Here is a 13,835-nt window from a genome sequence, read left to right as displayed (position 1 = left end):
TGTTATCCCATCAACGCAGAAGCAGCTTCCACCTCCATGTCGTCCATGTCCTCCTCCTCCTCCTCCTCCTCCTCTTCTTCTTTTGGTCGGTTCGCCGCTGAGCGTGCAGCTTAAGGCTGACGTCGCAGACCCGTTAGCCGCCGCGCTTCCCCTTCCGCCAGGGAGAATGCAAAGCTAAACGGTTTACGTGCAAACTTTCTACGTTCCAAAGCGAACTCTCGGATTCCGAACCGCGGCCCGGATTTGTGAGGATTCTTCTGGAACGACGCCTCCGGAGATGACGCTCTTTCCAGTTTTACAAAGCTAATTTGAAGTCGGGAGAAAAAAAACAAAACAAAAAAAAACCGCCTCTGAGAATTTACATTTAATACGGTGGCTGCGGAAAACAACGTGGCCTTTTCTCCGGTAACATTTTCGGAAAATAAAGCGCCGGATGACGAGCGGAGACCTCCGGGAGGACGACCGGTTTTTCCCCGCCGAGGGCCGTCCGTCCCCGTAATGAGACGCGGCTCGAACAAACGTCGGACTTGCGATAAACAATATTTAAAAACCTTTTTCATGCAAATGTGTTTTCGCGGGCGGCGCTTCTGGGATCTTTCTTATTTTCCAATCAGTTATGAATAAAAGAAGCGTGCCGGTCGGCCCGGCTCTCCACATAATTCACTCATTAGCTGTAAGGCTCGGCCCGGGAAAAAGGTCAGGGCGGCGGCGCCGTCCCTGTGTTCTCCGATGAGGGAACGGGGAGCCGGCGAGGCGATGGGCTTTTCATTTGCATGCCGTTTATGCAGATCAGCGAGCGCCGGAGCGCCATCGTTTTTCTGAACATTAAAAAAAAAAAAAAATGTCAACCAGGAATAATCGTAGCACGAATTAGTCATTTCGGAACGGGAGCTCAGCGAGGAGCGAGCTGATGGATGAAGGGAGATTTTCTTTTTTTTTTTTTCTCCCCCCCCCTCCCTCCCTCCCTCCCTTACCCGGCGCTCGTTATTTGCATTAAAACGCCATGTATAACAAGGGGAGTCCGTGTCCTGGCCGCCGCGGCGAGGATCTCTCGCTCGCGGGTCGAATCCGACGGCCGGAGGTCAAAGAACAAGTTGGAGTGGATTAGCAAGATTTCCGCTGGACTATAATACGAATCATCTCCGAGGAAACGGACCTGCTGGAGACTTAACCTTCAAAAGGTGTTTATTCAAAGTAAAGTCGACAACAACGGCTCGCGGGGTCAAGGGAGAGCTGCGACCAATCACGGCTCAGCCCCGAGGCAAGGGGCGGGGCTTAATCCGGACGGTCAATCAAAGGTCGGCGCGTGAAAACACACCGACAGACAAGTCGGAGTCTCAAATGAACCCGACGCCTTTTTCTTTTTTGGACGAAGCCAGGAATATAAACGGTGATACACAGAGTGAAGTCTGCGAGAGGAAACACACACACAAACACACACACACGCACACGACGCATAAAAAAATCGGTGTCGCTGCATTTAGAATTTAGATTGTTTTTTGAGAAAATAAAAGTCGTCCACTTGGCAAAATGAGAGGAAGACGGATGAGAGCTGATTGGCTGGGAGTGAAGGTGCGGAGTCTGGATGAAGGCATCCCATAATATGCTCTTGTTGCACTCGCTAATGCTAGCTTAGCCGGGCAGGAGATTCACCCCGGCAATGGGAAAGATGCTGTTGCCATGGAAACCATGCCCATTCGCTGCTCGGACCACAGAGTTTGCTACCAAACAAACGGCGCTGAGACGGTCGAACGAGGAATCGAGTTCGGATAAAACGGGAAATAAAGATAAAAACAACTTTTTTCTCGTCGGATGCAAAGAAGGCGCTTCTTCCCGGGGAAGAAGGGGGTCGAGACGGCGATAAATGTCGGTAAAAAAAAAAAAAAAAGGATCAAGTCAGCCGCTCGCTCGCTTCAATCTTCAGAGCTCGACGGAAACAATTAAAAAAGATTAAATAAAAAAAAATAAATAAAAAAAGAAATCACGCGTGAGGTGACTGACAGAGCCACTTTTGCGGCTGTCAGATTGCAGACTTACCTTCACGAGTGCCGGCGAAGACTCTAAAAACACATCTTACGCGCTTGACATCTCATTCATCACGGGAGAGTGAGGAAATGGGAAATGACAGGGACTCATGATGGCGGCGGCGGCGGCGGCGGCGTGGAGGGGGAGACGGCGGCGATGCGGCTCCGCAGACGGGCGCCTTCTCCACGCGAAACCCCACGTAACGCGTTTGTGTTGGAAAAACAAACAATCGGGCCGCGGGAAGGGGCGAGGGCGCTCGATCGATCCGCGCTTGACGAATTCACGCGCCGTCGGATTTGACGGCGAGGAAGCGGCGGCGGCGGCGGCGGCGCCTTCTGGGAATGTCAGTCAAAGCCGGGAGTCCGAACACACACGTCGGCCGCTGTCACCGGACCGGACGTGTCGCGGCTCGCGGCCACGTTGTGTCGCATTATATCATTTTCCACTAGGAGGTTATTTTTTTTTTAATACTTTAAATAAATCATTACGCAACCCGACCTTTGATCGAAGACCGTTCCAGGTGGGCGGAGCCAAACCCCAACCTGACCATGAGACGGACCAATTAAAGGTAGAAAAATTATTCATTAATTTTACATTATTCATATATTTATTTTCTTAATTTTATTTTATTTCATATATGTTTTTTTATTCTTATTTTATCTTTTTTTTTTTGAATCTGTATTTTGGGTAGACAGATATGCCTGCACACTGGCCTTTAGTAGGGCGCCTTAAATAAAATGTATTATTATTCGCGGCAGTATTATTAGTTTCTGTGTTACCACGGCGATGATCTCGTGGAACATCACGAGGAAACGACCTGGAAAATCAGCCGGGAGACAGAAAACACCTGAGAAATGAATCGGGGGGGTCCAGCGGGTGAAGAAATAACGAAATCACCCGTGGAAAAAGCGTCTCGCGGCGAGCGGGAAACGAACGCCGCCTCTTTGCCGTGACATTTGCTTGGTTTCGTTTGAAGACCGGCAAACCTTTTAATGTCAAGGCTCTTTTTCATGTATCTTTAAGAGGACGTTTCTATGTTTCCAGCAGGCGGCCGGGCCGCCGGCCCCCGAAGATCCCTCCGAGGGAGGGGATTGATGTCTTTTGTCCGCAAAGATCCCCGTCGCCCGCTAATTCCCTGCAAATAATAACGTCGCTCGCCCGCCACCCTCCCCTCCGAACCTCCGCCGGCGGCGAAAAGGACGCGCCGGAGGGACGGCGCTGACAGGAATCATAATTCGCCTCTTTCCAGGCGATATGACGGGCCGTGCTCGAGGTAGGAGATGGCGGGAGGAAGGTGGAGCGGCACGTCTATGCGCTCACCTCTGCAGAGGATTCAGAGAAAGAGGGAGCGGAAAGCAGGTGAACGACAAGACGAGAAACCCGAGGGCCGCTTCCTTTCACGCCTGCACGGATTCAGAAAAAGAAAGAAACGGCAAACGGCTCGACGGACGCCACGTCGCCGACGCTGCGGTGTCGCTCATCCACGAACGGGGCCGCGCGGCTAAAATCTAGCGGCTAGCCTAAATGCTAGCTGCGCCGAGCCTGCTGACATGCCAACAAATAGATCCAGAGAGGAGTTTCGAGACCACGAGCAGCAGTTTCAGGATCGTTCTCGAGTTGCAGGACGTGGCAGTTTGAGGACCGTACGTAGACATTCCAGAACCAGGAGCAGCAGTTTGAAGGCCACACGCAGCTGTTTCAGGACCATCGGCGACGGTTTCGGGACCGTACACTCGTTTCATCCGTCCGATTTTTGTTATTCTACAACCCCATGCGACCCCTAATTGCCCTCCCAGGACAAATAAAGTTTTACTGATTCTGAAGACTGTAGTTTAAAGGGCCTACAGAGCAGCTTCTGGACCATACTTAGCACTTTGAGGACAAGGCGCAGCTCCATCAGGACCGCGTCCGGCAGTTTCGAAACCTAACGCGAGAGTTTCGGGCTCGCGCGTCGTCCGACGATACATCCGGTAAATAAATAGCTGCCGAGGAGGACGTGGGCACGGACGCGCTCACCTCTGGCACTCGCTGGCGTGGAGAACCAGGTCCTGGTTGTTCTTGGCGCTGACGGTGAGCTCGTGCTCGGTGGGGTTGAAGATGTCGAGCAGCAGGTGGCACTGGCGGGTGCTGCGGACAGAAGCGGAGGAGATTCGTCAAACACACACACACACACACACACACACACACACACGCGCGCACGCAAAACGACATCTCTCTTTCAAGTCATTCAGAAACATTAAAAAAGGCATGTAATCACCCATGTTCTCCGCCAGCCCATAATATGCCCCGGGCCTAACGACCTGTTCTCAGTGTGTTTGAGGTGCTTCTTTGTGCGATTGCTTTCTAAAATTACGCCGCCACTTGCAGCCGTGCGGGAGATCAAGAGACGGCGCGGCGTGAAGCACATGGGTCCTTGTCGCCGCATCAAAGCCGGCCGAGCTTTCATCAGCCCGGCGGCGGCGGCGAGGCGGCGTTTCGGCGCCGGCCCGCTTTTCTCATGCAGATCACAAGAGGGTCCGATTTGCGACGTAGATCCGGACGACGGTGACGATAGCGGATTTTCAAAGAGTTAATTTTAACCTCCCGGCGGGGGAGGGGCTTCTAGAAAACGCCGTGAACGGAGGAGGTCGGAGATCCGACGGAGACGAGACGCCGGTCGGCCGAAAGAAAGGAAAAAATGAACTTATTTGGAATATTTGAAACAGATCTGCGGAAAAGTTACCCGTCGGACTCGTTTCCCCGCAGTAAAGAAAATCCGAGGGTCAAGAAACCCTTTGGAATTTTAACCTGAATTATATAATTTATGCTATGTACAAACAAAATGTGTTTTTTTTTTGGGTTGTTTTTTTAAATCAAAGAATAACTGCAGAGAAAACGAGATGACATCCGCATGCAAAAAAATATTTCCAAGGGTCAGAGGTTACGTTTACGCAAAATACTCAACGTCTATTTGAGTCCCTCTCGTATTTGGGAACAAAATAGCTGAAAAATCCACCGTAATCAAGACAGAAATGTGTCCTTTTACTGGCACGTGAGCGACAAAAATATATAAAATAAGTTTTATTTAGAAGGTACGAGATCGCCATAACCTTCGAATTTAAAACGTCATTTTAAAAATGAACGAACCGAAACACGATACATTTTAATTAAATACATTATTTTCAAGAGCCGCATCAGAGGGCTGCCGACCCCTGACCTAAACAGTATTTATTTGTTATAATTATTACAGAAACATATATGTTATTGCACATAGTTTTGCAAAGTATCGTGAGATGCAGAATCAAGTACATGCTCCGAAGGCAGATCTGAATTTGCTCTTAGAATTTGCTCTTCAAAACTGTGTTTTATGGGTTGTGTGTGTGTGTGTGTGTGTGTGTGTGTGTGTGTGTGTGTGTGTGTGTGTGTGTGTGTGTTTAGGCTCCGCCCACTTGAACCTGCTGGCTCCGCCCCCCGAGAGGCTCAGCTCATCGATACAAACACACTACAAGGGGGAGGAAAAAAACACCGGTGGCAAACAAAAACAAACACACACACACACACACACACACACACACACCTGCCAGGGTCTCTTAAATCTCAGGGTTAATGGAGACTTAAAGCTCGCCGTGTCCCCGATAAACTGCTGGAGGTGTTTTTTTTTATTTTGTTTTGTTTTAAAGCCCGCCCACCTGCCGGCGTCCTCGCTGGCGGGTGATTAACGGGCGCTGATTGATCGGCCGCGGACCGATCAATCAGAAAACCCGGAGCGGCGGCCATTTTCATTCAGGGCGCCACTGGCAGAGGAAAGCCGGCGGAGAAAAAGCCAAAGTTTATACTTCTAAAGCGTCTGAAATGCGGAGTCAGTGAATAATTCTGAAAAGGTGGGACGCAAATAAATAATTCAGACACGGCAATAGGCTTTCAAAGCGTTTGCCTCCGTGATTTATTTATTTATTTGCCTATTTTATGATTTTGCTCGTCGCTGCTGAAGATTCCTCCGGGGAAACACGTAGAGACGACGCTCCTTTGCTTTTTTTCTTCTATTTTTCCAAAAAAAAAAAAAAAAAAAAAAGCCGAGGCCGTGACGTCGACGGTCTGATTCGGATCCTCTCGACAATTTGCCGTTTTGTCTGTTTTTTTTTTTTTTTTTTTTTTTTTTTAAAAAGACGCTGCCAGGCAAAACGTCGCCAGAGAAACGTCGTGAAATCTCCATGGAAACGCCGCCGAAAAAATCCGGGAAATAAAAATACATCCCGAGTGTAGATTAATGTAAAGGACGCACAAACGGGGAGACCTTTACCGCTGATTATTCCAGGCCGGGGTCGTTTTGTGTCACGGCGGGAGGAACTTAATGAATACCGCCGTCCATCTCCGAGACGACCGCGGCGCCAGCAGGTGAGGCGGAGAGTCAACATTTGCCTGTTATTGATTTGTCGGCCGAGGGGACGGCGGAGCGTCTTTAGCGCCGGCGCTGCACTTTCCCATGCCAGCAGACAAATATGGCTGAGATGAAGGGCAAAATGGCGGATCGGCCACCTGAAGTATCACAGAAAAATAGCCAATCTATCGGATTGAGGCGCGAGACGGAGCGATGACGGTGTGATTGTGACACACACACACACACACACACACACACAAACGCGAACCGGGGGGTAACCGAGCAATCGATGCCGTCGGGGGCCGACGACTCAGTCAACCGAGCGGCGCCGCGATCGATAAGTGCTAATATCGCGCCGCGACGAACGTGACGAGTCCCGCCTCCTCCTCCTCCTCCCCCCGCAAGCGAAAAGTTTAACGGGGCAAATTAGCCCCGATCGGGAGTATTGACGACGGGGAGCTATTTTTAGATTTTTCTCGGCCGGGTTGAAGGGAGCCCCGTCGATACATGTTGCTGCACACGTGACGGCGGTATAAAGTGTGTAAGAATTCGACCGTGTGTAATTTATATTGGGTTTTTTTTTAATTTTTTTTTTGAACATTTATTAGAGTTCAAGTTCCTTAACAGAGTTTTACACATTCTTAAAAAACCTCATAAGAAGATATACATTATACAATAATCTTTATAGGTCACTTATTTCCTCAATAGCATGTGAAAAATAAAATAAAACTAAAAAAAAAATAAAAACAACTTCAGACAGACCTATATCTTGACAAATGGGCACCCATTAAAAAATATTTGGAGAGTTGAAGATATTATCACTATTTGACTGAGTTAGATGCTTTTCTTTGTGTGTTTTTTTTTTTTTTTTTTTTTTAGTTTTATTTTATATTGGGTTTTTGCGATGGGTTTTCATAATAATATTATACCCCGTGCATCAATAACATATTCTTTTTTTTTTTCCCCGTTTTTTTTCTACAGGGCCTTTTTGCCCTCGGCAGGAATCGTCTGACGTAAACGCCCAGGGGAGCCCTTTTCCAGGGGGCCGGCGGCGTGAGATTTTAACAGGTTCGCCTTTAAAAGGACGGACCCGGGGAGTATCTCACACACACTTTCACACACACAATGTCACTTCCGTTGGCAGATGTGACACCTTACACGCGGCCCGACGCCTGGAGAGTCGGTAAAAAGGAAATGGCTACCGGATTGTGTCATCATATCACAGGGAAAGGTCAATGAGGATACCGGCAGCCTTGAGAGCAGAGTAAAAACAACATATACTATTTTTATATATATATATATATCTTTATATGAGGAGGAGGAGGGCATCTGAGAAAGTGTGAGATGTAGAGTTGAAAATAATGAGAAGAAGCACCGCGGACGGTGAATTTAGTGAGATGAAGAGGTCGGAGGGGTGGAGACGTGGCTGGGCGAGAACGTTCTGCCGAGACAAACGTGCCCGAAAGTGAAGAAAGCGAAGCACGGCGGCGAGATGCAGGATTTCGTTTAAACGAAACAAAGAGGGGAGGCTGAAATTGGGAATAAAAAAAAAAAAGGTGGCGCTTGAGGATATGATAATTAATAATATGCATTATTTGGGCGTTGGATTCCGACAAGGGGACCTTTTCTGTGTGGAGTTAGCATGGGTTTCCTCCAGATTTACTGGGAAAAATGAATGAGTGAGCGAATGGTTGTTTGTTTACGTATGTTTATGTCGACTCCGGCATTCCCCCCCGCAACCCTGAGTGCAGGATGAGCGGCACAAGACGGATGGATGGATGCATAATTTGATCGCGGCTAATAATAAGCGGCACAGCGGTTAGCGCTTCTGCTTCCCTGCAAGAAGCTTCCAGGTCAGATTCCCACAGGGGAGCCTTTCCGCTGGTGTCTGCATGGGGTTCCTCCTACCATCCAAAACCACGCGGAAGCTCCAACGGAAACCCTAAATCCGCCAGATGAGAGGCCAAATATTAGGACATGTGAACGGATGCTCTCGAGACGCAGCCCCGTGATTGACAGGCGGACGACCCGGACGACTGAGAACCTCCGCAGAAATGAGGACGTGGTTTCGAGCATCGTCCGCAAGCCGAACGTCCCGCTGGAGGAGCCCGGAGAGCGAAGGCACGGGGGAAAAAGCGCAAACTTCACACACAGAAAGAACCCCCTTGTGGGAATCCAAACCCGGGACCTTCTTCCTGCACCAGCGTGCAGCCCACAAAAAAAATAGTGTGCGGTTTATGCAGACGCTGCATGAATAATTAAGTGAAACGTCGCGCTGCACCCTGTAAAGTATTAGAACATTGGAAATGTATGCCACAAAATGTTTCAAAATTAATTTGGTTTTAAACTAAAAACAAAATAGGGACACACGCGTATTGGCAAATTGTTAGCAATATAGAGAGTAGAGACGATAAAGATGTTGTGGATCTTCCTACTATTATCTATTATTGTTATGTTTTGCTAGAAACTCTAGCACAACAATTTCCTTCGGGATAAATAAAGTCGTTTTTATCTTAGCTTACCTTATCGGTAGAAGGAATACCGTTAATTCCGGCATCTAAGACGCAACTTTTTTCACGCGCTTTGAGAACTGCGAATGAACAGCCATGGGTCTATTTTGGGGATTTTTACAGGGTAATTACAGTAGCTTCCGGTTGCACCGTCACACTGGACACTGGACACACTGGAAAAAGATGCATAAAAATGCATTTGATGAGGTTCTCACATCGAAAGTGGTCATTCTAGCTGTCCGAGAAAGATTTGTTTCCGGTGAGAGCTGGACTCCGTCACCGATTCTGTTCAGAGGTATGTTTGCAGATGATGTGGCTCCGTTGGCTTCATCAGTCCACCATCCCCAGCTCTTGCGGTTCGGAAGCGAACGCGAAGCGGCCGGGATGAGGATCGGCACCGCCGAAACCCAGACCGCCGAGTTCAAGTATCTCAGGGTTGCTCTCAACCGCGGATACAAGAGGACAAAATGAGTGGCCGGACTCTCCGTTAGAGATGGGGTGAGAATTCGGGGTTCCCCCCAAAAGAGTTGGACCATGTGGCCCTGGAGAGGGAGGTCGACCCGACTTCTGATCAGCGGCGGAAGATGGGCGGATGGATATTTCACAATCTAACAAAGGGTCCCTTCGCAAGTCTTTCGGATGCATTTGGAAAACATGAAATAAGCAGGTTTTTTCGTTATTCGGGAGAGAATGTTGGAAATTCCAATCCTTCTATTTCCTGTGGAGGTTTTCTTTTTTTTTGTTCAGTCTGTTCTGTCCTCTGATTAAAAACGAGGGTGCATCTCATATTCCGTCCTTCCACAGTTTATACACCCGGAGTTAACAGAGGAAGAGGGAAGTAAGAGTTCAAAAAGAGCCAGGTGTGTGTGTAGGGGAGCGCAAGAGTGTGTGTGTGTGTGTGTGTGTGTGTGTGGGGAGAGGTTCGGGGGGGACAATGAGATGAAAGTGATGAGTCGCTGAAATGGAGCGTGAGAAAGTACACCCGAGCGCAAATTCAGCCGGAGCTGAGGAGTAGCGGGAGATGAAAAGAGGAAGGGTCAGGCCAGAAGAAAATTGGAGACAAAAGGAAATGGAGAGAAATGGAGTCCGGTAAGAGACGGCACATAGTCCTAGTTATATTAGCATTAAATTCAAAAGAAGACATCCAATAAGTAATGTTTAGTTCGTGTTCTGTACTCGTGTACCCCCGAGGAGCTGCGGACGAGCATACAAGTCAAGGCCCGGGAGGGCGGCTTCGGCCGATCAGAACTTGGGGTTTTATGCTGAGCGAAAGCGGCTACGAGGAACCATCCATGACGGAGAACAAAGCGTGACGAACAGGAAGTGTGGCGGCGGCGGCGGCGGCGGCATTCGTCAGGACAAAACATAAGGTATGGCATCCCGAGAAGGCGAGGGACTATTGGTGCCTTCGAAGCGGCGGATGATAAAATGATCCTTCGCAAACCCGCCCGAGTAAATCTGTGCAGTTGTCAGAGGTTTGTTATAAACTATCTTGGTGAAGGAAAAAACACGTAAAAGAGATCGATATGTGAATTAACGGTTGTAATTTGAGCAGAGCGGTGCTGCGGAGCGCCTCAGGGAACCCTGATTGGGACACTACGTCTTCTCCGGAAAACTGACTTTGTCAATGCGCTCATTTTGTGTTTTTGTGCAAATCTGGTTTTAGACACTCATATAATCCAGGTTTCATTTAAAAAAAAAAAGGATCACATAAAAGCTTCTTGTTTACTTTCTTTAAATTTTTGCTATAACGGCAACCACTTCCATCGGTGGAGTATAAATGTAGCCAATACTTAAAAAGCACAAAAGTGAAGCGTTATAACCGGCAAAGACCCGAGAGAGCGGTGAACGGCAGGGCCGGAAAGGTACCGATGAGTTGCCGTGGTAGTTTAAGGCCTTTATATTGCAGTCGTAGCATTTGTCGTGCGCGCTAAAGTGTTGAAGTGCATTAGCACTTGGCGGGTACGGCGACATTCTAAAATATTTACAGAGCTGAAGACGCGGAGCTCTTCTCCGGGTGGCTCCGGGTCGAGCGCCGATGTTACGGGTCGATTAACAACTCCCCGGCGGGTGTTAACCTTATTTGACTCGGGCGGATCGGCGGGCCGAGCGGAGCGATCCCGACCGCCGCTTCCGGAAAGTCTTTCAAAAATGTTTCCGGATTTGGTCGAGGCCCAAGAGACACGATATGTCGGAGTGATGAGGCAGAAAGCGCTAAGGGGACCCTGGAGGTTGGGCCGCGATGGAGGGGTGACGGTCTAGCGGCCTGAGCGGCGTAACTATCGGCGCCGAGGCGAGATGGATGGCCTGAACCGCTGATATTATTACAGCTAATGATTCACCTCAAGTGGCCATTACGCGGCCGGTCTATCCCCCTCATTTGGGAGCTTCTGGGTGAGAGTCGGGGAGCTGGAAGTGAAGCCAGGCGAGACACCGGGCACTCGAAATACCGTCGCCATCCGACGGGGAAATAAAGGAGGGTGACCAGGTCGCGGAGAAAGCGCTGCTCTAACGGGGTCGGGACGTCCTCGCAAAATTTAGGGAAAAGAAGAAGTGGTGTGGTGATGGAATTCAGAGGTGATTTTACTGGAGAAAACATCCCTACACCAAAAATGCCAAAATAAAAAATGGACAATAAATAAACGTGCCACTCGATGCTGAAAAATCCATTTGGATATGACTTGAATTATGACATGTGACAACAATTTATCTTAGTTTACTTACATCTTCCACCTGCTAATTTGTTTTCCCGTTTATTGATGAATCAAACACAAAAACCGTGAACTACAAACTCATCCGCCACGAAACCATCGGTTTCGTCAGCGTTTCACGTTTTTACGCCGGCATTCCTGACCCGCTGAAAAATGATCGGAATTATCGGAACGCGCCACGAGACAAAGACGTTTTTTTCTGCGCGCTGAGTAACGGGAACGCAGCTCAATGTATGTATATATACATCTATTGTTTTGTTTGTCACTTTGTCACTTTTATTTATTTATTTTTTTTTAGTTTCTTCTAAATCTGTCATTTTTGTATATGTCTGTACGATGTCCTTGAGTGTCTTGCAAAGTGCCTGAAATAAGATTATTATTACTATTAAGGCTCGCCGAACGTCATGACATTTCAGCACGATTTTGTGTGTCTGCAATATGAACTGTTTTTGGAATTCCTGCCATAATATTGCCTTTTTGAGTTAAATCTGGGACGTCCGCTCTCTATTGCACATGTGCAAAACTCAAGGTCCGATGGCCAAAATAACAAAGTCAAACCATAACCTACGTTTTCAACACGTGGAATTGAGAAATACAAATGATCGCTAAATGTTCAGGAAGAGAAAAGTTGATTTAGATGGAAGGCTGTTTCAAGAAAGATGAGAAGGCCGATGCATGTTTGTGCTTCGAGGAGAAAAAGCGGTTTGTCTTTTGTGCTACGAAGCGGCGTCGGTCGTCAAAGAGTAAAATCTACGCGGGCATTTTGACACCGAACGCGGAGCTAAGTATGCTAACGGTAGCCTTTCGGAAAAACAACAAATTATCCAAGAATTAAAAGCCAAACTAGGACGGCGGCAGAATGTGTCACCGAAACACCGCGGCAGTGAAAGCAACTCGTAAACATCATTATTTTACATTGATGCAAATGTTTAAGTAACATTTTGGATCTGAATGAGTTATTTAACATTGAGGAGTAGTTACATTTATACTCTTACTGTTCCATGTGGCGTTTTGAGGGTTGATGTCAGTGAAAGTGAGTTTGACACCCCTGCTTTGTTGTGGCCATAATATTAGGAACGCCTCTGGTTTAACCCAGTTCGGCCACTGAAACGATTGAGAATTTCCAAAAACATATCTTCCTACCTACTGGATCTAGGATTTCGCAAATGATATCAATACTTTTAACTCTGATAATAACTATTGATAATTTGATGGCGACTGAGCGGGATGGATCCATTGTCAGCATGGAGGTCAGACATGTTCGAGTTTGGTTTGGTAATCTGTAATCTGGGGCCGGTTTGGCCCGACACGAGCACTTTGCGAGTGTTACCTGATAATAAGACCTGATGTTCCCGGCGGAGAGCTGCGTTCCTCTAATAAAAACCTACTAGCAGTACCTTTTGCTCGCTCGAAGCGATCTCAGGCAAAACCGTTCTTAGTTCTACTACCTCAGTGGGGGAACAAACTTCCGGAAGCAACAAGACTAGCATCATCTCTCTCAACCTTCAAGAAACAGGTAAAAACGTTTCTCTTTCGGGACTTTTTACTGCGCTGATGCCTCAGATCAGGTTAGGCAGCAAGTTAGGCTATGCAGTGTGTGTGTGTGTGTGTAGGTTTGTGTACGTCTTTGTCAAAAAAAAAAAAAAAACCTCACTAACCCAAGCTTACTGTTCTGTATATTTCCTGTGCATCTTGTATTTGCGAGTGTTATTTGCAGTCCTTATGTCCTCTATTGTAAGTCGCTTTGGATAAAAGCGTCTGCCAAATGTAATGTAATGTAATGTTACCTGGTTGCGGGGAGGGTGCTGACCCTGGTGAAGAACACCGACGGCTCCACGTCCACGTGCACGCCCAGCGAGAGCTCCCGGTAGTAGCCCTCCACCCTGCCCGCTCCACCGGAGTACTTGAAGTTCAACACCGCCTCCAAAGTCTGCGGAGAGAGACAAAGGGGAGCGACGGTCAGCGAAAACGTTCGGCACGGGCCGTCGTTTCAAAGCGATATCGGCGTCAAAGACGGAGCGTGATTGAGGTCGGAGGTCGCAGCCGGCGCGTTACGTCCGGCCATTTCGCCGGCTCACTTTTGGAGATCGATGCATCGAAAGTCATTACGGCGGAATAATGAATGCGCTTCGGCAAAGCTATTGTGGCGTTTAACGAAATGGAAGCGGCGTATAATGGCCAGAATGTCTTAGCAGAGCGGAGGGAAGGTGTGATGGGTGACTCCAAAAAAAA

At 48.2% G+C, this 13,835-nt stretch overlaps 1 protein-coding gene across 4 annotated transcripts in view; it reads right to left on the bottom strand.

Annotated features, from left to right (window-relative positions):
• trappc9 (trafficking protein particle complex subunit 9) overlaps window positions 1–13,835 on the bottom strand; it is a 146,791-nt gene that overhangs the window by 58,395 nt on the left and 74,561 nt on the right. For all 4 annotated transcript variants that reach the window (XM_086171196.1, XM_086171197.1, XM_086171194.1 and 1 more), the window contains 2 exons: window positions 13,391–13,533; window positions 4,042–4,152 (listed from right to left, as the gene is read on the bottom strand). In XM_086171196.1, the coding sequence (XP_086027322.1) occupies window positions 4,042–4,152; window positions 13,391–13,533 (254 nt within the window). The remainder of the gene's footprint in view (window positions 1–4,041; window positions 4,153–13,390; window positions 13,534–13,835) is intronic.

This window comes from Fistularia commersonii, chromosome 24 (genome assembly GCF_037954325.1).
Source record: "Fistularia commersonii isolate RoL2024-O1a breed Wild chromosome 24, RoL_Fcom_v1.0, whole genome shotgun sequence".
In the NCBI taxonomy this organism is placed as follows: Eukaryota; Metazoa; Chordata; class Actinopteri; order Syngnathiformes; family Fistulariidae; genus Fistularia; species Fistularia commersonii.
The sequence above is the reverse complement of the archived record's forward strand: the minus strand, read 5'-3'. Positions and strand labels throughout refer to the sequence as shown.